Below are 25299 nucleotides of genomic sequence, written 5' to 3'. Positions count from 1 at the left end.
TTCTAACAGCCAAGGTCTGTTCTAGAATATATTTCTACAATAACCATGCACACATCTGTAGCAGGCACTCAGTTACAAACCACTTACTTCTGAATTTGTTCTCTAAATCTAAGGAGGGGAAGGAGCTTTCCCTCTAAAGCTTCAAAATCTAACCTTCTTGCCTTATCACATATATCCCTAAGAGACTAGGTCCTCATTCTGTTTGTTTTGAAGTCAAAAGGAAACAGAAGGATATTTTTCTCCACCCTCATTTGCCACAAATGCTTCATTTATTCTCCCATGAATACTGGGAGTGGAGAGGAGTTTCACCTGTCAAACTTGTTTCCCATGCCTCATTAGTGCCCGTGCTGCTTAGCTTGCCTCCCTGCTGCATTAAACTGGCTAAGAGCTTCCCAAGCCATAGCACGCTGTTCTGCTCCCTCCAAAGTCAGTCTGTCACCACTGGCACCTCCAAAAAGTAAGTACCTGGGAACATTAGCAATGTCTTGTCACCAATACATCTGTTTTGGCAGCTGCGGTGCTGCTTACAAATGTTTGTTTCTCTGTTATCTGTTTAACAAATCAGGAGACTGGATATTGTGCAGGCTTATTGTAAGAACTTGTCTGTGCCAAATGGCCAGGAGAAACCCAGCTTTTGTGTGAGGTGTTTAGTTTTATTCGTATAACCTCCTGATCAAATGTCATTCACCACTGACATCTCATTATCCTCTTGGGTGGGGAAAAGGAAGCTTTCAGCAATCCCGCCTTTTTGTTTCACAGATTTGTGCAACCCAAGACAATTTTACAGTGCAGGAAAACAACAGACCCCGCTTTAGTGTCCCTATTTGCATAATCCTATAAAAGCATTTGATGTCCGCTTCAGGAATTAGTATGTCTCTGTATGTGTCAACTTAATGCTTATAAATAGTCCAGGAGAACAAACTCCTCCATCCCTAGACAAGCAGATAGTGCCTGTGAGGGACCAGCAGGAGATTCAGCATGGGAAAATTTGACCTAGAAATAATAAGGGCAAACCACATAGCTCATGTACTCATTGACTTCACTGCTGAGACTGTCAGGAACTGCAATTACTAACAGATTTGCTATGCAAGTACCTTCTATTAGGTGCCAGAGGGGGTCTATTAGATGTCAAACTGGGATTGCCTAGTTCATTTTGGGCAATCCATTTTACAAATACCTCACAGGCCTGATCAGAACCAAATTCTTTTTGCCCAGTGAAAAAATAATAGGTTAAATTTCTTATTAATGAATTATTCTTGGCTGTTCATTTTCAATACATTGCTGCTTCTTCCAAATGCACCATGTGATAGTGCCCTACAGCAAGGATGCATTCAGTAAGGAAAGTTCTTCCATCTTCTCATAACCCCTGACTCATTTATTAAAATACATTTCTGGCTGAGCTCACTATGACATAGTTCCAGTCTTAAGAACATTTTTAAATCAGATGGACATTGGGTATTTGAAGGCTTTTTATTCTTTCTTACTTGGTAAATAAGAGCAATCAAACTAATAGGTTTTTGCTTCCTTAATTTTGCATACTTAATGCCAGTGCTTAGTGCCAGTTTTGGGGATTTAAGTTTGATAGTCATTTGGCCCATAATAAGGGAGTTCTTTTGCTGTGATTGTTTTTAAGGACATTCTGATTCATTACATCATAAAAAGCAATTACAGAGATGAGTTCAACAAGAGTCACTAGTTACATGTTACTAGTCAGGATGGCTTTAGCAATATCTATGCTGAGTAATCTAGTGGTCTCCTTAAGAGACATAGACATTCAGGTCAAAATCTTCCAGTCTCGTCACTGCTGTCATGATGGTTGCTGGTCTTATCCTGGTTCCATTTGGTTAAGCTTCATGATTTGAATGTTCTTGTTTTCATTCAAAATGAACAAGCTGGGAACAGTACTGTTTTTTTTTAACTGTATCTTGAATCTGTAAATCTTTGATGCTCCAGCAACAGGAAGCCACAGCATTTGTTGTTTTAAAGATCTCGCCATTCTGTGACCACAGAATGAAGGTGGAAAAACAGGCTTTGAAAACTGTGAGGAGAAAAACTCTCTCTGAAACATTTGCTGGTTGAGTCCAGCTGAAATGGTAAGGGCAGCAGGGAAGGAAATGAAAATGAAAGTGGCTTGGAAAGAGACAGAAGAGTCAAAGAAGAGCAGAGGGAGTGAGAGGAGACAAAATGCAATGCCTCTGTGCACACCTCTGAAGGTCTCAGCAGATCCATTTTATAAGTCAGTCCAGCTTTTCACCAGAAACCCACAGAAGTCAGCCTTGCAGCCATGGTGTCCACAGCATCGCCCATTCCGGAATAGTTTTATAGCCTGAAAGAGCAAATGACTGGGGCAGCCACAGGGCAGTGCAAGGGTGTGTGGTATTGAGCAGGAAGGTAGCTGCGCCACCACAACTTCAACCTCAAAGCCGTATATTGGGATGCTGCTGAAGCTTCAGATGTTCAAAGGCAGCCATGCGCGCATGGCTGGGTTCATCAGTGGTGTCCTCAAACTCTGTTCCTTTTGGATTAACAGATAACATAAGCAATATGAAACTTCATAAGCAGTGACACTGTTAAATCAGGTGACAGATTGAACTAGTTTATTAACAGTGATACCTCACTGAGATTAATGGAAGTATTTCTCAGGGAACTAGCTTGGCTTTGCATTTTGGGAGCTCTCCTTTTCAGCAACAAGCTCTACCTCCTCTTTAAGCAAAGCTGAGCAACCTCCTGTCTGCAGTGGTCCTCTGGCCCAGCCCCAGCTGTCCTTGCTGGAGACCAAAATCTGCAATTTGGACCAGAAGAGCTTATTCTATCCTGAAATTACGGAAACTGAGGGACAGTTTACAAAGCTTTTACCACCCAATCAATTCCTCACTCCTGGCATGAAGGATGAATTAGTAAAGGGGCTGAGTAAAGGCAGATTTGGACTGACGGCCAGCCAAGTCATGATGCTCACACTTCCTTCTGCTGCCTGAGGTGACAGTTCGTCTGTGGAGATAACTTACAAACCATGGCAGCAGCAGTCAGCAGATCCTAACTGTCTGTCTCTGTCCTACCATAAAAGATGTTGATTGTGAGTATAGTTTATTTGTCTAAACCAGTGGTTGGCTTTGGTGTGCCTCTGCTAATCACTTCTATTGAGGGCTGAAACCGTTCGAAATCCCATTGTAAACAAGACCTTAGATGAGAAAACAGACGTTTGAATAGAACTTAATATTCTTGTAATTCATGTTCTGATTTATACCAATCGAGGAAACAGCATTAGTCTTTCAGAAGCACGCTTGACATGGCCTTTTCTCTTAGTAAAGTAACCCTTGCTTGGAAAAGTTTGGTTTGAGTAGATAAGATGATGGTTTCCAGCTGGGGGAACAAGGAGGAGAGCTAACCAGTTTATCACAAGATGTCTAGCCCCTGTAATCTTGATTTAGAGGCAAGTAAATTATTCCACATGCAGCTTTATGCCACAGCAGAGCCTCTTTTGCCAGGCACAGGCTGGGGGGTAAGGGCACCGTTGGCCAGGGCCTCCCTCAGCCGATGCTGTCCTCCCAAAGGAAGGGCTCTTTCAGCTTCCAGAGTTTAAAAATCAGGCATGTTTAAATCTCTAAATCCTCATCTATGTGCCTGTGTGTGTGAATGCGTTGAGACAATGGCAATGCGGACACCACCTCCTGTCAATCTCTGCTGCTAAATCGCGGCCGCCGCTCCCAGCGCTGCGGGGTTGAGCTGCAGCCGCGGCGCTCGGGAAGCCCGGAGCCTCCGACATTGATGCTGCTGCTGCTGCTGCTGCTGCTGTCTTCCAGGCCGAGCCCGGACACCGGCTCAATGGGGGACCCTCAGGGCGACCCCGCTCCGGGGTGCCTCCCTCCGCCCCGCGCCCTCCCGCCGTTGCCGCGGTGCGGCGGGGGCGGGCCCAGGCGCTGTAGGCGGGCAGGGGCGGAGGGAAGCGCGGGCCGGGCGGGCTGAGGGGAGCCGAGAGGCCGGTTAAAGCGAGCGGCCGCCCGCCCGCCCGGCTCCCGCACCTCACGACGGACGGCGGCGGCCGTCGCTGCGCGCCGCGGCGGCTCGAACGCCAATGAGGGCCCGGACTCCGGCCCTCGCCGCCTCAGGAGCCGCCCGCAGCCTCCCGTCCCGACCCCCTGCCCGCCGCCCAGCCGGGGCGGGCGGCCCGGACCCATGCGGCGGCTCCAGGAGAGGTTCAGGAGGTGAGGTCCCCCCTTCCCTTGGCGGCGGGGCCGTGCTGCCCCGCTCCCCGCGGCTGCTCTGGGCCATGGGAGCCCCCCGCGCTCCCTCCACGGCCGGGCGGGCGCTCCGGGGCTCGGGGTCGTGTGAGGGCTGGGCCGTGGGTATCCGAGGTCTCGTTCACACGCCCCACACCGCGCTGAGGCGCCGGTCCCCGGAGCATCGCCGGCGCTGGGTGGGAAGAGCGGGGCCGGCCCAGCGCGGTGTGCGGGGTGTGAATGGGGGCTCCGCGCGATTGCTCTTTGTTTATGATTTTGTCTTTCTTCCCCCAGTTTAAATGGGTGAAGGTTCACGCATCCGGCCCTGTCACATCCCCGGCCCCGCCGCGCCGCCCGCGGAGCCCGACCTGTGGCTCCCGGGCAGGGCTGGCCATGGCAGGCCGGGCTGGGCATAGCAGGGCTGCCCCGGCCCCTCCGCGCCCCTCGGCACAGCGCTGGAGCTCTTCGTTCAGGTGTCACTCAGGGAGGGCTGAAGATGCTGCTGGTTTCACGGCGGGTCGGTTGGGTCGCAGTGGGATCCGGGTTCTCGGGTGAACATGGATGTATGTGGGCTTTAGGTACTGAACTGCTCGAAGTCTAGGTGCAAGGCCGGTAACTGTTGAGGCTGGCTCCCAGAGCAGACCAGGTATGCTGCTGTAGGGCTGCCCCGCTCTCCTTTCACCAACTTGCTCAAGAAGCCAAAGCCTAAGTATTAAAAAGGAAATAAAATTGAAAGAGAGAAGGATGTGAATGTGGTCACACCTGGTACTAGCCCACACCTAGGCTACTGTGCTGGCTGATACCTTGGCCCTGAGCTCAGATGTGCTGCAGCACCTTGTGTGACTTGTGTTTGCTCCACACTCTTCACTTGACATTTTGCCTTTCATACTTACCATAAGGCTGAGGAGTCTTTGGGGAGGTCAGCGGGATGCACAGACACTTTTTTCCATGACCTACTCTATGTATGATGCCACAGTTGTTAATGGATTCTCGTAGTATTGCAGATTTCATTTTATCTTGAGTATCCTGCTGTAAGTACGTGAACCTTTACGCAGCATGTGGTTTCACTGATATTTCCAAAGAAGTGGTCTGCTGCTGTGCAGATCTGAGTTATTTCTGTGACTCAGTTGTTCGGTGATAGCAAAGATTATGTGAACAGTTACAAACCACAACTAGATGTTTTCTAATCCCGGAAGGAAGGTGCTAGTCCTGAGGAATATGGCTCTGTTTTTAACTTAATGGAACCAAGTTGTAAATAGGGAATATCTGCCAACTTGGTCAAAGAAAGCAAGCTTTTCATAAACCTATTTGTTTCTTTTCCAGATCTTACCTAAATGGTCATCATGAAAATGTAGTGCTGATCTATTTGACATGCTTGTGATTTTTTTTTGCTTTGTTTTTTCCTCTCTAAAAAAAAGCCTAGGTAACATAAAAATTGCTTCAGTGCCTAAACATGTAACCCCATTTAATGTATGCTGCTGCTGCCGGTTTTGTGGAGTTATCACCGCCTTGTTGCAGTTCCTCATATGCTGTTATTTGTGGTTTATTACATCTAAATGGTCTCTCCTGCTGCTGGAAAGCACAAGAAAAAGAGCTATAAAAAGGGGTAATGTGCTTTTAAGCCGGGAAAAGGAAGTATGAGGCCTTTTGAACTGTACAAAGGAAATGGACTTCCTGAAAAGTCTAGAAAATCCAGATCTTTGAGGTTATTATCAGTGGCTTGCTGTTTTTACTGACATGCTTAAAAGAATAACTAATTTAGCAGATGGGACTCAAGAATAAGGCAAGATCTGAAAGGGCTTTTCTCTTCTGCAGTTTGGGGTATAAGCTGTGATACCAGACAAATTCCAGACACATACGTGCAATAGATTTGGGATTTTATCATTTATTTTTCTAAGCTGGTTTGCATGTAAAGACAAAGCATTAAGAAACCTCAGATTTTCCTCCTGCTTGCGGGAAGCACTATGAGACATACAGCATCTGCTCCTAGGAAATGAATAGGAACTGGAGATCAGGGGTCTCACAAAGAATGGATTGGTCCATATGTTTAACATCATAAATATCTGAAGTGTTTCAAGATCTATGTTCAAGTAGTATAAAGGGAGAGGTATGAGGTTTTCTTTCTTGTTTTAAATAGCCATATGTCTTTCTCAGTACCCCTTTTCCACTTACATTGGGAACGTGCTCATCAGAGGTTGTTGCGTGCTTTGAAATTATGAAGCTTTCGCCTCCTTGGCTTCAAGTAGATCTTGAGCTTTAGGAGTGCATTTAAATTGTGACAATGATCTTGTAACTCGGTTCAGTGCAAAAGCATTCTGCGCCCATGTTACTAGTCTGATTCAGAAATTTCATATCCTGATATTGCAGGAGTTAGTAATTTATCCTTAGAGGTCTTGGATTCTAAGTATCTTAAATGGAGACATATTTCTGTGTTCTTGTGATGTAATGCTGCATATCCCCTGATCAAATCACTCCAGTTTTCACTGGAGCTCCTATTAAAGAATACATTAGAGATTTGTTAGAGAATCAAAAGGCTTCGCTTAAAGATGTTTCCTGTAAACTGTAGTCTAGTTCAATGGGATCTTCTCCTGCATTTGATAATAGACTTAATGGTTGTGTTATAGAGAGCATTTATTTAAGGGTAAACAGCATCTGAAGGTTGTATATCAAGTTTCCGCTTTTAGGAAGGTGAGATTATATTTCTCACAATTATCTTTCCCAGAAGAGGCAAAGTTGACCTGTAGAGAGGAAGGAAAAACAATGTCTCTGTGTTGCAGCATTCATGTGGCAGAAAACAAAAAGCACCCATTGTTGGTGGTGGTGTGAGGTTTATTAATTTATTTATCTTTAAGAAAGAACAGAACAGTTTTTGCCTCTAGACTGTAAGTCTGCAACCAAATTCTTCTGCCCTCATATTACAATATCATGCATGCAGGAGTGTATGACTGACTTTTAACAGTATGTGTCGAAATAATTGTTCCTGGGTTTGATGCTTACTTCAGTGTAGTATCACAAAGCAGCTACTTTCAAACTTCAAGTCTGTTCCTTGAGACATTAAACACCAACTGTCAAACTGGAAATGAAACAAACACAAGAGAGGCATTGGCTGGAATTATTGCCCTATCCAGCTACTTTTTAAATGACCCTTCCTCTAAAGTTGTTTCCGGTAACTGCTTTACTGAAAACGGCTGTGAGCAGTGACCTGAGCACATGTGCTCCAGCATTTGCAGTCTGGGTCTTGTTGATGCCCTTCAGAAAGGACAGGTTCAGGTATGTCAAGTGCCCATCAGAGTTAGGTCCTGGGGTGTTGCGAGATCCTTTTCTTTAAGGCAGAGGTAAAGTCTAACACTTCCTCTGCTGCCCAGATCAAACACAGTACTGGTGCTGATGTTGTCAGTATAAACATGTAGGTGAAGGGGATGGGTAAAGCATTGCTAATGGGGGTGTTCTGCTAGAACTCTTTCTGCTGGAAGAAAAGCAAGTTACAGCTGCTGTGGGAGTCCACTAGAACTTTCTGTTCAACAACCATTTGTTGCTGTTGTTTTAAATAATCAGAATTGAAATATATAATAATTAAAAAGAAAAAAAAATTGAAATGTTTTGTAAGTGTGAAGTCTTCTGAAGCCAGGTCCTTGTCTGTTTTCCAGCCTGAAGTTACCACACAGGTGAATGACCCTTTGCATGATTCCTGTGCTGGCACAAAGAAAAGGGGAAAACCCCGACCGTAGATAACAGAGAAAGTATAGCTTTGTTCATGTCTGTGTTCTGTTTTACTGTAATAACACTGTCTTTAAATCAGTGAAGGTAAGAGGTCCTAATAATAAATGGACTTTTCTGAAGTGTTTGTTCATAATTCTATCTAAAAATCTAACGTTATCCCAGGCTCTGTTGTATTTTTTCTACCAAATAAATATGAATGAAAAGTAAAAAATGCCAGAAGTAGTCCTCTAGTGGATAATGGAAGGTCCCATCAGCAGGCTTCCTTCAAGTATTTATAGATTTTTAGATAATAATAATATCTTCTGTAGAAATTTGGAACAAGAGAAATGGTAAAGCTCATACTGAGGACAAGCTTATGCCTTTTGTTGTTTATTTATTACTATTTTTTACTTCTTGTGAGACTTCCAAAGTACCACCATGGCCTTTGGAGAAACATAATAAAATCATAGATGTCATCAGGGAAAGGTTTCCCATGACTCTGGATTTATGGAGTGGGACAAAGGCAGCCTAATCCTGGTCACTCAAGTGAGCCAACAGATGCTTTTATTTCACAGTGATTTCCTAACTTGGAAGCAGAGCTGAGTAACTGAATGTTCCATGTTTAGAGGATGCTGAGATGGGCTTCAGCAGCTGTTGAAGACCTGCATGCACTGGGCAACAAAATCAGTTTCCAAATGGGTGTGAGTGTGATGGCATTATCCTCTTGGAGATGAGAGCAAGGTGTCATTGCCACTGACAAAGACTTGCCAGTTTTTAACAACATATTAACTCTCATGAAATTGTTCACTTGCCGACAGCCATTTATACTCATGGGCTGTGAATGAAATACACATTTTTCTTATCCTATGTATTAATGACAGTTAAAACTGGGTTTTGAAATTGCCACAATTTGAAGAGCTATCATGGCACTGTTGTTTTATAAATGATGTTAAATTTTCATATATCAGTTTAGAAAAGAAAAGTTTACAAATAAATCACTTAATAAATCAGTCAAGAAAACCAAGTGTTTGGTATCCCAGAAATCTGGAACTGCTGACACAAACTGTAAGATTCTGGTTGGCTGTTTTGGGTTTGGTTGGTTTTATCCTGGTTTGAGATTGGCCAATATTTTATGGGGGTCATAAAAATAGGACTGGGTTTGACTTAAACCAGGAGGGACAAGGGGGAAGGCCAAAGTTTGTCTAACAAGCTCTTTCCATACAGCTAGCTAGCAGAGCTGCTCTCAGTGCTGAGCACACAGGCATATCCCCTATTTGTTGTGAAGCTGTTCCTGGCTTGTTTGATGCCTGACTAATTGTCAATGCATGGTTTTCTAATAGTCTGCAGTAAACTGGAATTTATTAGTGGAAGAGAATCCCTTTTGTATGATGGTAGGCTGTGCTGGGATAACGTACATGGTGCTGTAGATGCAGTAGCTCATGGCTTTGATTTGGCTGTCTGGTTGTATGTATGTGTGCGGTCTTATAGAGGTTTTTAAATTGTGTAGTCTCACGGAAACAAGTGTTTGGTTTTTTGGGATAGTTAAATGTGATGTTTGTGTTGGCAAGCTCTTCCAAAGCTTTCTCAGGTTTCATCATATTCCCTTTGGCTTGAATAGGCTGTGTTTGGTGTGATTGTTGGGTAACATTTGAAAATTCTTAGAGAAAAAAGTAGAAGTTTATGGTAAGCCTCTTGAAACTTTTCCTCTTCGGAGTTAACCATTAGAGTCTCCTTTCATCCCTGTGTAGCTTGGATCTTATTAGAAGCAGAAGATAGCATTAGCCTCAAAGAAAAATTGAACCATCCAGTGCTCCAAACATGAATATTGCTTGCTGTAGGAATCAAAAAGTCAGTGTTCAAGTTGGTTTATTCCAAGGAATACTGCTCTACTTTCAGGAACCTCTTTAAAGAGTATTGTGGTTGAACTCAGGACAAAAAGTAACCCTTGGCAGTTATAAAGTCCATATTTCAAGAGTAATTTGAACCCGTATTATGTAATTTAAATAGGAAATAGTTGATTCCTCAACCAAGCTGTCAGAAAAAAGGAGGTCTGACTTCTGTATGCAAAGACTTGGTTAAAGAAAATGATCCCCTGTGAGAGGCGGTCACAGAAATGTATTTAATGTACGTTTCTGTTAAGAGATCTTACAGTTTAAATAAGTTATTTTTAACATGTCTATACTTATGATTTTTAACATGACTAGGTTGGAAGTATTCCTCCATGATACTCCAAAGAGATGGTTTATTAACTTTCATAAAAATACCTCCTCTTCATTCACCAGGTTCATGAACCACCCAGCTCCAGCAAACAGCCGCTACAAACCCACTTGCTATGAACATGCTGCGAACTGTTACACACATGCAGTAAGTACATTTCCTTTCTTGTTTAAACCAGCTGTTTTGGTAAATTGTTGTGGGTTTGGATGGCTAAATGCTTACTTTTGCCTGGGTGTATAACAGTCCAGAAGCCATAATGCCAATTAGATGGTTGGTGATCACTAGTCCCTGTTCTGAATCTCTAGGAGCTCCAGATGCTTCGTAAAACTCCTTTTCACCCAAGTAAGTTGCATGTCTTTAAGTAGATGTTTTTCCTCTGTCACAGTCAAAGGGTGACTATGGTAAAGTGAATACAGGCCTGTGCAAGTTAGTCTTGCAAGGCAGATTTCCCAGTACTGTGCTGACATAATACTGTGCAAATCATGTTCTGCAACTCTAAGATTTATTCATGTTAGAAGTAGAAGGCTTCCAAAGACTACCATGTGGATGTTAGCTAGAAGATCAGGAACAGCCTAGTTCTTACGCTTCGTATCTGTGAACTGATTCCTTGAGAAAACTGCTGTTTTGAAAGAGACACTAATAATGCTGACAGCCCTACTAAAAACCTTACTCTGCCCTTATCTTCATACTGTAAGGACCCATACTAGATTTGAATATATGATATAGACAGAATAAGGAAAGCAGTCATGTTGATTCCCCCCCACTTTTTTTTTTCTTTAGTAATTAGGAAGTTTAATTTGCTGTCTGGCACTTTGAACAAGACTTAAAAATGTGTTTGTTTGTTCTTCAAGATAGCATTTGCCCTTTTATAAAAGCAACTTGTGCTTCTCCTCAGCCCCTTGTTTAACTCCAAACATCTGAAGTATGTTTGACTTTGTCCTTAGTCTCTTATCTCCAGTGTGTCTGAGTGAGCTACAGATAGGAATGCTCAAGGTAGTGCACAGGACTCTTCAGTTCTAGAAAGAGCTCTGCTCTTAAGGACCCTTGTGTATAAATAACCAACATACAGCTCAGTGTTGCTGGTAAAAACAAGATCACCTTGGTTTACATATAGAAAAGGTAATTGAAGCTTAAGTGTTTTGTAAGCCAAGGGTCTCATGTACAGCATTATGTAAATATATGCTTATTTGTCTAGGGAATGAAGCAACATTCTGTTAGTTAGCACAAATATGTAGTTTATCTCATAATCCTTGTGCAAATCTTGTTTACTCTGGGCAAAAGTTAGATTTCAAAATACCTGGCAGAAGTTGCTGAACTCCTTAGCAATTGTAGCCTTCATCTAGTTGGAAAATAGGCACGTCTTATTCCTGCCTATTAGCAGTATCTTGCAGCCAAGGGGTTCTCTCGGTGTTTTCTGGTATGCTCCAGTTGCTGGTGAAGCTCTCTCATTGCTTTCTGAACAGCCAAGCTACATGCTAAAACCTCCCATGAGCTGTTAACGCCTTGGGGATATGCAATGTTGGCATACCCATTGGAAGAAGATAGTGTGGTATAAAAGAGGGATTGTTACTCCTTAAATACAATTGTGTGCCATAAATAACTTTTAATCAAAATTTAAACCCTTGAAATAGGAGTCTGATCTGGGAAAGCACAGTGGATTATACAGAAAAAGCTGTGGGGCATGCTTGCTTCACCTCCGTGTTGCAAATTGGTTTACTCAGTGTTAGATAGTCAAGTGGTCTTTGAGTCTTTGCCACTAGATTACAGCATGAGTTTTCTGTTTGAGATTGATGTAATTTTTACAGAACAGTTTGAAAAATACATGGAGAACCCCCGCTAAAGCTTTAGTCATGCTTCAGGAAGTAGACAGCTTGCATTTTATGAGCGTGGCTGTATCCTCAGTAGCTATCCTGTCTGGGTTTTGACTTGAAAATATGCAGTTTATGCAGCTGCTTAAAAACCAAAACCCCCAAAACCAACCAACCAAAACCTCCTGAACAGTAAATGGGGATACATAACCCCATGCATATCTTTTTGGTACAATGCTTGAAAGGTAATTTTGTGTAGCATAGTAAAGGTACTTCAAATTTCTAATTAGTAAGGCTGTTTAAAATGTCTTGACTTTTTTAGCTTTAAATGAAGCACTGACTTGTCTTTAGACACGAGGAGAGGGGAAGGGCAGCTAAGCAGTTGAATACAGAGAGAGAAAAGTCTGCTCGCTGTGTTTAGAAGAACAGGAAGGAAACAGTGTATGAGAGAAGCAGGAGTTCTAAGAATTTGAGTTGTAAGGTAAGCTAAATCTAAGGGGAGGGATAGCTCTTTCACAGTGAAACATTCTCATTTATGTAAGGCTTATCAGACAAAAGATATGCTCTGCTGTATTAAACCCTCAGAATTCAGGCACAGCTTGCTTTATACTGCTCTAAGCTTCTTCCAACTGCCTTAAAAGGAGGAACTATTCTTAACATAAGTTACAGTCTCTACATTCCAGTCTTGGTTTGTGCAGTGCATGGAAAAAACAAGAAATAAGTATAAATATTCCAAAAATGAGGCCTGGAGCACTTAGCAGGCCATTTGAGCATGGGAGAAGGGCTCATCAGGTTTCAGGAAGACTCTTGTGTTGAAAAAGTCTCTGTTCTACCTGACTGATACGAGCAGTTTCCCTGCTGTCTGTGTATTGACCAACACAAGTAGGTGGTTTGTTTCCCACTCTGTCATGCGCATCTTCTGATTTGGGAAGAGAAAACTGGTGAGTAGGGAAACTTTGCTTCAGGACTGCGCTCTGGAGTGGGCAGCTTGAGATGGACACAGTCCTTCATGGCTCCTTCTGAGTGTCACGTGTGCTTTTGGCTCCCTTGTTGATCATTCCATTGTCTTTCCCAAGAGGAAGTGTGGAGAACATCTCTATGTTACTGTTTCTCAATGAAAGGCACATGAGATTGCAACAGTAACTCCATTACAACTATGACACCATTGCAACAAGAACACCACGCTTTGCAATGGTGGCTTGTGCATCGCAAGTTGTTGCTGGCTACATGACATGCACAGCCTGTGCGCAAAGAAAATAACATTCATGACAAAGTAAATTATATACAAAAGCACAAGTTTAACAGATTTTTAAACCTCTCAGTGGGAGAGATTGTCTGCAGAAATATAGAAAGAATACAGTAAAATAGGGACCAACATACTAGTATCCTAAGCAACCCCAGATAGGTGGAAGATGTAGCACCTTTCAGCATCTTTCTTTGTGCCTTAAGGCTTTTTGCAGTGGCTGCAATTGCACTCACATTCTATTAGTTCTTACTCTTTAATTGAATACCTCTCATTTTAAGGGACTGATTGCTTGCTCCTCTCTTGTGAAGATCAAAATGCACTTCTTGCACTAGAGATTGATTTTTTTCAAATGAACATGGAAAAATCTGCCTTATTTTGTTGATTAAAGTGTTACATTTATCTTGAAAGATTGATGTTAGATACAATGAAGTCCATTGTAGCGTATGTTATGTGTTATGACGTTAGTATCTGAAGAACTCTTTTCCAGTTGGCTGGAACAGCAGGGTATCATTTCTGGATTTTGTCTTTAATCTAGCTATTTTTAGTCAGAAAAAGAGTAATAAACCATCTCTTGTTTAGTCTAACTGCTCTCATGATGCATAGTGGGTACAGAGGGAAAAGTGTTTCCAAATAGAATGCTTAGAAAAAACAGTAAATCCTTCTTATGGTAGTATAGTGCTGTTGCCTGTGAGAAGACATGGCAGAAAAGAGATTAATTCAGGTCTTCATTCACATACTTATTTATAGCTGCATTCTTCATTCTGAAGATGCAAAGAAGACTGATTGTTTTAATCCTATAACTTTATATACAGTAATTACTGGAAGGAGTGATTGACATCAAAGCCTGTGTTGGCCCATTTGAGCATTACACATTATAGCTTAAGTTGTGAAATACTTACTTTGGTAGACTAGAAAAAGCTGGGATACCTGTGTAAGAAAGGCAAGTTGTCCTGTGTAATACCTAGTTTCTAAAGTGGCCTTCCTTCCTATAAAATGGTCTCAGTCTGAGCTCCAGGCAAAATCTTTGAGCAGCTTACGCCCAGGCTTTTAATAGGGAATTAGTAAGGATTTGCTATTTTACCCAGTACTTGTGTTCATGATACTTGTGGGTGCATAATCTCTCTGAAACCTTTCAGTTAGTTTAGTCAAAACTGGAATTTGCACTAGAAATTGGGAAGGAATCTGAACACGGATACAGCCTGACTGCACAGCTTAAAGAATCATGGCTAAAAAGCTATTTCTGGAGCTCAGTATCCTTCTGTCTCCTGCAAAACCTAAATGAAACAACTGCCACAGCTAATCAGTCCCTTGCTGTCTCAAGGGTTTCAGCCATGCTTTAAACTGTATGTCATATGTGGAAACCAGGAGTGACTAATCCCTTGAGGAGTGAAACACTTTAACCTTTCCTGAATCTGGGGGCTGTCCAGGATATGTAGATGGAAATTTATGGTTTGTGATAAACGAGAAGCCAGGCTGGCAGACTATTTTTGTCCTGAGAGTGCATGAGGTCAACTTCCATAGTCTCATTACAGAAACTCGGAAGGTGTTTTCTCCTCTGATCCAAGTGCTGTGGATAGAGGAATACCATACTTTTCACTTGCATGGCTCTATAGCTTTTGGTATAAATGTACTCAATTTTTCAAAAAGGAAGAAAACAGAGTAATGAAGCTACAGTTCATATGCTTCAAAAGCCAGAAGTAAAAGCCCCTTTCGGTTGTTTGGGATTTTTTTACAGCTCTGGATTAACAAAGTACTCTGCGTGTTCTGCACTGTAGCTGTGATCAGAACCTCAGTTTCTAGTCCTTAAGCAGGTAAAGGACAAAGACAGTGCAGGCTAGACCAGAACTCTGCCCTCTGAGCTATCAAACCTGTAATGCAAAGCAGAGCTGCGGATTAGTTTAAATAGTTTTTGTTCTGAGCATTATTGTTTAGCATGTGGGACTTGGGTTTAACTATGAAGAATTTAACCTATGAAGGTTATTCACAATTCAGCATCTTAAGATACACCATAAGGACCGGAAGGGAGCTTGTGTGGTGTTTTTAACTTAGAAGGCTGACAAAGATATGAAGATATGCATTGGTAGTGGAAGGGAACAGGTAGAAATGGCTGAGCCAGCAGGTTCTTCTCTTAAAATACTTGTTGGACATGCCTTTTTCCCCCACCTTTTTCCTAGTTAGCTTTTCTCTGAATGAGGCAAAGGTACCTAATACAATTTATTCTGGAAAGGAGTTATTCTGTAAATGTATATGAAGCCTGAAGCTTACTTCTTAGATATGTCATATAAGCATGCTAATTCCATCATGATGTTCTAACAGTGGTTGCTTTGGAAGATCTGAATTAAAGCTGCTTGAGAGGGAGCTGGTAAGGAGAGCAGACTTGGATACACTGCATTAAAAGAACATCTTTGTAGACTCTATTAATAAAAGAAGTTAGCAGTTAGTTTATTTATGATATCTGAACCCCAAGTTCTGCAAAGCTTTTGCTTAATTCTCTTAACCTCATACTTGCAGATGATTTGTTTCATCATTTGGGATTTAAGTTTATTTTGGTCTGTCCCATGCTCTGCCTTTATGCACAAGAGGTGGTTTAGGGTCAAGCCTAGAGTAAGGTCAAAACACAAAGCAGAATGTGAAAATAAACCCACTATTAAGATGTGGCAGATTCTTTTGTCTCGTTTTTCATGGCTAGAGGAGCTAGCAACCTAGCTTAATACCACGTGAGGAGAAATTTGTCACAAACGGGTATAACATGGATGTCTGAGACATTGGTGAAGTCTTGATGCTTATGTGTCAATACCCAACTGAAGGAGAAATTTGCTCTGGTTCAGAGCACGTCACCAATTGTCGGATGTGTACAGTCTTACCAGGTACGCTGCAGTTGTCACTGCCCTGCTGGTGCTGTACTGTGGGTGGTACTGCGCTGGCTGCCAGAAAAGACTGAACAGTAGCCTTTTGTTTCCTTAGTTCCTCATTGTTCCTGCAATTGTGGGCAGTGCCCTTCTCCACCGGCTCTCTGATGATCGATGGGAAAAGATAACAGCATGGATGTACGGCGTGGGGCTCTGTGCGCTCTTCATTGTCTCCACAGTATTTCATATAGTTTCCTGGAAAAAGAGTCACTTAAGGTATCACTGTAAGATGTAGGAGGTGCTTTATTTTCATGTCCTGTGAGGGGTTTTCCACTGTGTTGATGGCTTTAAAGAAGGCTGGAGTGGTACCGTGTACTGAATCATGCAAAAACCACCCTTGATTCTGTTGGAAGAAATAGTGAGCCAAGCTCTTGCACAAATGAGCTTCAATGTCTGCTGTTTTTCTAGGCCCTAGTGGCTCTTAATCCAGTATTTGGATGGGAAAAACATTATCTAAGTGCACAGTGAATATGATCCCACTGCAGAAATGAGAACACTGTCTGGGACTATGGCATGCTCAAATACTTTGAGGAACAGAGAGTTTGCCAAGAGAATTATAATACCATACGCAGCTAACTGGCAGGAAGCCTCCTGGGGAGCAGGGCAGCAGAACTAAGATGGGTTTTTTTTTCATTATTACTTATGTTTATATTTTTGGTCCCATTAAAATTCCTGTATAATTCTGGGCCATAAATTGGATTTCACCGGTGATCACTGAATAGTAACAGCTTCTGCATTAGGCAGAGTTGATGTGCCAGCTTTTTGCCTCCTTGCCAGAGAGCAGGATATATGTTGGGGTGGAGAAGGGAAGAGAAATGGAGGAGTGCTCATCTCCTTGCATCTTCCACTTAGAACCTCCTGTCAGCTGAACAGTCCAACAAATGGTTTTAGGAGCTTATGGAGCTGATGGTATTTTCCCTAAATTCCAAAGTGTGTCAGGGATATAATACAAAATTGTACATGTGTGTGATATAATACAGAAACCTTTCAAAAATCTAACTTCATGACTTGTTCTCTCTTACCAGGACGATGGAGCATTGCTTTCACATGTGTGACAGAATGATGATCTATGTCTTCATTGCAGCATCATATGCACCATGGTAAGTAACCTGAAGCGCAGCTTCAGAATTAAAGCTTTTTCCAATATAAACAGTTTATTGTTGTGGCTTTCCAAAATCTAGAGGTATCTTCTCAGGTACAGTTGACTACATTTTGCATTGCAAAATGCTACATAATGTAATTTCCTGGGTTTTGCTGAACAAAAAGTAATTTATCTATATCCCACATTCATGCTTCCCTCACATTAATACAGATGCACCTTCATCCTCTCTGTATAGAATGTCCAAGTGTCTTCTCCCCCATTGTGCCTATGTTATAGCTGTGAATATTTATTTATTTTTATCAAGCCCTACCCTTCTTTTGTCAATATGGTCCCTTTGTTCATCACTTTTGTCTCTTGAAATCTTTGTACCTCCAGGTTAAATCTACGTGAACTTGGACCTCTAGCATCTCACATGCGTTGGTTTATCTGGCTGATGGCTGCTGGAGGAACCATTTATGTATTTCTCTACCATGAAAAGTAAGAATTATTATTTGCATTTAAGCTTAAACTGAAAGCTTAAAAATTGAAGGATGTGGGCTTTCTTGCTTTATGAATGTTCTTATCCAGCCTTCTTGATTTTGTTTTGAGGTGAGTCCTTGAATTCAGATCCGAATTCTTGAGCTGCTTTCAGTACTTGTCGTCAGGGAGCAAGACCCAGCTTTTTTGTTTTGGAGATGAGCTATTCATGTTCTTGTCAAATAAAAAAATACAAGTTGTTTCAATGCTTTATTCTCACTAGTACTTAATGCAATTGAATGCATCTGGGCAGTATTTAGAGAAGAAGGTATTGGCTGTAATTGTACAATGCACAGATAAATACTAGCTTTATTTTTGGTTATCTATCTGCGTAGAAAGCTTTTTGAATAGTTAAAGGGACCCATGCTAATATAAAGTTTATGTTCCTCCTCTTGTACACCTCCTTAAATGACTCCAATCCTTCCTTTTTAGGTATAAGATCGTTGAACTCTTTTTCTATCTAGCGATGGGATTTTCTCCTGCTCTGGTAGTAACATCCATGGTAAGGAATGTGACTATTAACATTACAAACACACAGACTTTCCTTTTATAACTAGCTTAAGTTCCATTGCAGGTCTCTTTTATCTGAAAAGATGTTAATTTTAGTCTCCCATAATTGTGAATGTTCTCTCTGCAGAAGAGCCAAATATAGTCGTTGTATTTTGGGTTTATAGTTTACATTTCAGTTGAAATGCTACCTTGTTTGCTTCAATCTGGGCTGCGGGTTCTAGATAAAGAGTTTAGGTTTCAGACTTCACTTTTGAGACACTTCTGAAAGGATACTGGACATACAATTCAGTTATTTCCATTTGAGTAAAAACAATGCGGATGTGAAGTACCTTTTGGTATGCCAAAACCTTGCTGGATGCTTCCCCCAGCTAGTAGGAATTGCATTAAAGGCACCCTTACACACAGTAATGTGGTTTTCTTTCTCTGTGTGTGACTGCTCTGGTAGTGAGCATGAAGCAAAACATCAAGCTTGTCATAATTCTCAAGCTGCCCCACTGTTACTTCTATAGTGCACTGATATATTACATATTTCACAAAATATAATTAAATATACTTGTTTTCTCACTTGTCCATCTGTCATATCCAAGATGTTCTGAGCTATAACAGCCAGCTTTCTTCTCTTGGGGGAGGAAATCACTTTGTATTTTGTATATAAAATACCCTTTTCCTTCTCTATACCCTATCCCTAATCTTTCCTTGTCAATTGACAGAGCAACACCGATGGACTTCAGGAGGTTGCCTGGGGAGGCTTGATCTATTGTCTGGGTGTGGTGTTCTTCAAGAGCGATGGAGTCATCCCATTTGCCCATGCCATCTGGCACATATTTGTGGCCACAGCAGCTGCTGTTCATTACTATGCCATTTGGAAGTACCTTTACAGAAGTCCTGCAGACATAATTCGTCACTTATGAGATATATATATATATATATATATATATATATATATAATAGTCTGCATTTGGCCTCTGTAACAGTATTATTTGACTTAAGGAATTCGGGGGGAGATTGGAAAATTGCACAGAAAAACTGCACTGACTTTGGTAGTTCTCTGAACACAATTACTGTGAACTGATGTCGTGTGTGTCCTGCAATTGCCCATCAAATGGCAAGTGCTGTCAATAACCAAGATACTGTACTGCAGTACCAAGAGTCCATTCCACATTAGCAGAACTGGCTACCTGATGTTTACAAATAAATTTTGTATTCTAGTTTAATTTTACAATTTTTAACTACTTGGATTTTTCTAAATTAGTGATTCAAAAGGTGAAGTCAGTGCAAGAGTGAAAATGTAACTCTCTGGATTTGCAATTGGTTTCTATCACCTTTCCACTAATCATGTATTAAACACGAATCACGGACAGATAATCTACTTTTACCACCCATTCTCTTGGTATGATGTGACTTTTATAGAAACTTTCTGTGTTTTTGGTAAACTTTGAAATTACACTTCTTGAACTGAAACCACACAAGTGTCATCTATGCAGTTCCTCATGTTGCAAAATCTTGCAAGAAATGGTTACATTCCGCACACTGTACTGACAAGCAAACGTACCTCTTCCAAAGGTTGTATTACAGGTGTAATTGTAATAACCACTTTTACAAACTAAAATCTAAATGTGATTCTGCTGATTTTTAACATGATAGCATCCTGCTCATCTATAGTACCACTTGAACAGCACTTTAATTTGGTTTTATTAGTGATGGAAATGAAGTGCTTCAAAGGAATAGTTAATGTGATTTTTCTTCTCCAGATTCCCAGTTCCACACCATGCTGCCCAGCCAGGCAGCAGCTTGGATGAAAGCTGACTTAGGAAGGGTTGGCAGAATTAAGGAAGGCTAACAGCCAAACCAGAGTCAGTCATTTCTCCAGGATAGATATACATGTATTGGTGCTGTAATAGTAAGGCTTGGATTTTCAAAGGGATTTATATTGTCCAACAGAACCCATTCCCACCAGCTTCTGCTGGGGTTATTCTGTTGGGAGATCCTGATCAGAGCAGCAGCTATAGAGCAATTGCTGACCACTTTGAGTCATGGTTACTGGTTCATCACAAGCACAGCCTTTCAAGGGGGAGAGCTTGAAGAACCTGATGCGGTGTCACTTGTCACTCTGAGATGTTACACAGAGCAAAACTGGTCGTTAATTGTGTTGATGTCTTTCTGTACAGGAAAAGCAAATGTGGTAGCAAATCATGATTGTAGAACATATGCATTAAATGACCAGCTGTAGAAGAGTCACTGTAATACTGGTTGTCCAATAATTGTATCCTGTCCCACTATATAATGAATGTCTTATATTAAGATTGACTTTATCCTTTTTCTAATTTACTCAGTTTTTCATGACGGTATTTAAAAGCAAAACCAAAATGTGTTGCCTTTTTCAGATTTTGTTCTGGATATTGCCTGTCTGCAAACAATGAACAGCAAGATAGGGATGTTTTTCAAGGTACCATTTAATACTGCACCTGGGTTTGCCAGTGGGTTCCATATTTTAGAGCACACACATTTGTATACAGAATTTACAAGAGGGACAAACTTTAAAATCAAGGCATTGAAGAGTTGCTGGATGGTGCTGGCAGGTGATAGGAGAAATTGCACCACCACAGCAGACTAATTGACTGCCCCAAAAGAGAACTGATGGAACATCTGGGCAGGTGATTCCTAGTACAACACTCGCACATCTGGATGCCTCAGTTTTTTAACATTGTGTCTATTTTAATACTTTCCACTTTTTGTGAGTTCATCTATTTTGTTTAAATGCAATACTGTTAAAACCACTAAAATACACGTAAGGGGTTTCTGTAGTCAGAAGTGAAATTATTGCTTGAATATGTTTGTTTTAAGTTAATTTTTCATGGCATTGCTTTTTTGGAGTATTTGAAATGGTTTTTAAAGATTTCAATTCGCCAAAAGTATTTTGAATTACTGTGTTCTAGTCAATACGATACTGAATGTACCAGACTAACAATAAACATTTTGTGCAATTTGGACACTCTTGTATCCTCGGTGGTTGTTCTTCCCCCCCCATCCCCCTCCAACACTTACGCAGGAAAGTAAGGGACTGGCTTGGTACTCCTGACATGAGAGATCCAGAGGTGAACCAATGACCCTCAGCCAGCTCTTCAGAATAAAAGCAGTAGGAAAGGTTACAGCCCAAGTTATTCAATTTGTGGTATGGAAAAATATGTCTAAATTGGGTCAATATTGGGAGCTTGCTGCTTTCTCTTTTGCTGATATGGATTACTTTTCTTATACTTTGTATACTTCTGGTTTTTTTCAATGATATAGCACTAAAATACATAATTATGCTTCTATCCCTATAGCAGCATCATTGCATAAAATACATGCAAGCTGAATTAAAAATGCATTTCTGTGTGGAAAACAAGTATGTCAGAGAGACTTACTTACTTATTCCCCCCCCTCCATCTAATTCCAGCTCTCCAGTCAGATTGCTCCCAGGAGTAGCAGCAGTGCTTTTCCCAGCAATGTTTGCTGCAATAGCAGAGATGGGATTTCTTTGCCTTCTGAAGCAAGTGTTTTTAAAGCGCTTGCTCCTGTATTTTCTATGCCTCTACATTTGGAAGTACAACACCGAGTCTGAAGCAGTGATAACGTGTGTTTTGCAGATGGACTTTTCTGGAGGATGTCTAGGAGACAACAGGTACTTTGAATACCACATGCTCTCAGTCCCATCACTTTTAGGCTGCATTTTTCTAACATGATCTATTATGTTCATCTAAAAAAATAATTCCATTATCTGAAGGGATTTATTTAAGTGTTTATTATAGAGTGCACTTCGAGTTGTTTTCATTTTCTTATTCAACAGCATCAATATACAGGTATACACAAAGAAAATAATTGCCTCTTTTCTGTCTGCTAGCAAAAGCAGTCATATAAGCAGGCTGCTTTTCCAGTGCTGTCTTTCCCCAGAGCCCTCTGAATTGCTTGTGATTATGGTAAGAAACTGTACTACTGTCTCCCAGTTCAAGGGAAGTAATGAAGTCCTTTCAAAGGAGGCTTGAGTGTCCAAACATGGTTACTGTGTCCAAACCACAGTGAGCTGTGGTGTGAAAATGGGGTCCTTCAGGGACTCTTTGCATCAGTTGGTTTACCAAAACTTAAAAAAGCTAAATTCCAGATCAGGCAGACAAGGCACTTCCTTTTAATGTGCATGTTACACAGGTTTGTTCTAATTGGTTTTCTGCCTGAACTGAAGCACCAAGCCTGGGTCAGGCATGCAGGGTTCTGGTTGTTCTATAGACCAGCAGTTGTACAGTGTTGGCTGGATGGAGTAATGTGCTCCTGAGGCTCAGGGTGATCGCTGTGGCAGATCATGAATTGCAGTATGGGACTTTACATGACTTTCACAGCTGGTAACAACTCTTCCACGCTGATATGTGCCTTGTTTAAATCATACAGGTGGTGTAGCATTTGTCGAGCTGCTGCTTGGTGCAGTGTGTGTATCAGGGGCTGGAATGAGCAAGTTAAACTTTTTCATAGACTTTTTCCTATTAAACCTCTTGCTTAAATGCCCCTCATGCTCAGGACCCCTACACAATTCTTTATTTAGGTGTGTGGTGTATTCAGCCCCGTGATTCCTCTGGAGGATAAGGCTGTCATGTTCACATCATGTGCTTGACTAAGTCTTTTCTCTGTGCTTTGCTATTTTTAGTCAGTCTCTGCTAATTGCTTTCACCATCAATAGGTGTCACAAGATTACAGCTAAAAATAGTTAACAAAGGAACGATGGGGATGGCAAGGCTCCACTGTGGGCGCTTCCAGCCTTTTGCCTTCCCTGTAGAGCTGAGCAGGTTGGTGGCCTGTGGCTTGGACTGTTGATAGTCAACAGCCAGAGGCCGCTTGCTGTCATTCTGCTGTTTGAAAAGGTTTCATTCATCATTTGCCTGAATAAATTCACTATCACAGGCTGGAAAGGGAATGCAAAGGAGACACCTGAAGTGTTCACTGGTGGCTATTTAGAAGTGTTTGGATGCTTTGGTGTTAGAGTGGTGCTGGGGGAAGCGGTGCTGGTCAATCATGGCACACCAGTAGTGTAGAGGTAACCCTGTGCCTTGGGCTGAATGCTCCCAGGCTGCTCAGTGTCAGGTGTTGGACCTTCTTTGCAGCCTGTCTTGAGGATTCAGCACAAAGCTGTTTGACGTGGAGCACTTTCAGAGTATCCATACACACACAGTCTGAGCCAATGGAGCAGTTCCTTCTTACAGGTCCAACCTCTCGGGAATGTGCTGGCTTCTGTAAAAACGAGCTTTCAGATTCCTCTTTGGGTGGTATTTTGAAGTGGGCCGATGTTCTGTTACCAAGCTGGGTGTCTGCTTTCACACCAGGCACCCTCCTCCTGTCTGTGGTGAGCCTGACCACAAGCAGTAAGGGTGGCAATGCCTGTTTCCTTCAAGGAACCAGGGCGCTTGCTGCTAAGGATAAGCTGGGGAACCAAAATCCTCTTGCAGAGGTCTAGCAGGAAAGGCAGCACCAGTTTTGTAACAGAAGTTACATCACTGACTCTAATGAGGCTAGCGTGCTCTCAGGAGGATAGAGTCAGATGTCTTTGTTGCTTAGCAGCATGAGCCCTGCTGGCAGTGGATTTGGGTGTCCAGATCCTTCAGGGGCCTTTGAAAGTCTCCCTTAAATTTTCATGTAGGTGGAAAGCCATTGGTAGAGACCAATTGAGTCAGTGGTGTCCGCTCCAGCAGCTGTCTCCTCGCTTTCTGGTGTGTTTGCTTCCAGGAGTGACACAGAGGTGTGGTGAGCAGTGACCAGCCACAGAGTGTAGTTCTGTCTGCTGACCGAGCCTTGTCTCCAACAGGACGTTCAGAGGGACCACAGGATGTTTGGATGCAGAGCTGTTGTTACTCAGGAGGTCAGAACACTGGAACCCGACCCACAGCACTCCTGACCTTGGGGAACCCACAGTACATCTGGATTCAAACAGCAATGGTGTAGGAGCATCATAAAGGTTTGAACATCACTGTTGTGGAGTCTCTGCCATCTTCTCAAATTAAAACCCATGCACTTGGGAAGCTGAGGATTAGTTTAGGAAGGGAATACGGGGTTTATGTTTTTAAATACCTCTTCATATGTGAGCATGCTTGAATGGAAATGCCTTTTTTCTTGAAGCAGACGATGGCACTGGGGGGTTTAATCAACCTTCTGCTAAACCACTGAAAATAAAGCTCGAGGGGCTCTGAGGTATTTTTAGCCCATCCTCTGCCTGCAGGCAGGCCCAGCTCTGCCTGTCATTCCTGATGTGCTTGTCCAACGCAGTGTATAAAGCCTCTAACAATGGGGATTTCACAATCCTCCCAGGCAGTTTATTTCAGTGTTCCACCCTCTGCCCTCTGAGATGGTTTTCTGCTGTCCAAGCAGTATTTTCTTCACTGTAATTCAAGCCCGTTACTCCTTGTCCTGTCTGCAGTGGGCACAGAGAAGAGCCCTTTATAGGCAGCTTTTATGTAGCTGGAGACTCACTTCTTGCCTTGCTTTTTTTCTCCCCTGGATTCAGACTCAGTCCCTTCAATCTTTCCTTGCAGCCTCCTCATTTAACAGAACCAGACGGTGTTCCAGAGTGGCTTCAGGCACTGTTTCCCTGCTGATAATGTGACACAGGGACCTGGGAAATTTAGTGACAGTGCAAAAGGGAGGAGAGCGGGGAGCAGGAGCTGTATTCCTGGGTCCAGGAGAGGGGGACAGAGAACCTGGCGCAGGCAATACCCCTGAAACCAGCGGAGAGCCAAGAGGGAAATCTTCATGGAGGAGAAATCAGCCCCTCGTGGGCACAGCATCATCCTCGAAGGAGGGGAGTTCCTGAAGGACTGGGCAGGAAAGGAAATGGGAGCAAGGCCTTGATAATGGGGACCAGCTCATCTGCGCTATGGATGCAGGTTCCAGGGCTGAGACAAAGCCTCGGGGCTGAGCAGGTGAAGGTGTCTTCTGAGTGAAGGCTGCAGAGATGGAGAGGTTGATCAGAGACTGAAACACAGGTGAGAGGAGCAAGGTGCCTGGGTCAAAGCCTTTATTAGAAATTACCTCTGGCTGGTTTCATCAATCCCAGGTGAAA

The 25299-nt window shown here is 42.3% G+C and overlaps 1 protein-coding gene across 1 annotated transcript; it reads left to right on the top strand.

Annotated features, from left to right (window-relative positions):
* The first annotated feature begins 3991 nt into the window (after positions 1-3991).
* Positions 3992-19153, top strand: MMD (monocyte to macrophage differentiation associated). Its single transcript, XM_057418391.1, has 7 exons — positions 3992-4202; positions 10199-10280; positions 16152-16312; positions 17122-17196; positions 17574-17675; positions 18147-18216; positions 18935-19153. Exons 1-7 carry the CDS (start codon positions 4174-4176, stop codon positions 19133-19135), a joined length of 720 nt encoding a protein of 239 aa, XP_057274374.1. The 5' UTR covers positions 3992-4173; the 3' UTR covers positions 19136-19153.
* The last annotated feature ends 6146 nt before the right edge of the window (positions 19154-25299 follow it).

This window comes from Pezoporus wallicus, unplaced genomic scaffold (genome assembly GCF_028554395.1).
Source record: "Pezoporus wallicus isolate ANWC-B61680 ecotype Strahan unplaced genomic scaffold, APGP_CSIRO_Pwel_v1 contig_3710, whole genome shotgun sequence".
In the NCBI taxonomy this organism is placed as follows: domain Eukaryota; kingdom Metazoa; phylum Chordata; class Aves; order Psittaciformes; family Psittacidae; genus Pezoporus; species Pezoporus wallicus.
Note: the sequence above shows the minus strand (reverse complement) of the source record. Positions and strands in the feature narration are given on the sequence as shown.

Bases quoted from the DNA above. Each gene is read 5' to 3' on its own strand.
- MMD (XM_057418391.1), top strand. From the start codon at position 4,174: ATGCGGCGGCTCCAGGAGAGGTTCAGGAG. The intron at 10,281-16,151 runs GTAAGTACATTT...TTGTTTCCTTAG, and splicing joins CGAACTGTTACACACATGCA to TTCCTCATTGTTCCTGCAAT. The intron at 17,197-17,573 runs GTAAGTAACCTG...TTGTACCTCCAG, and splicing joins GCAGCATCATATGCACCATG to GTTAAATCTACGTGAACTTG.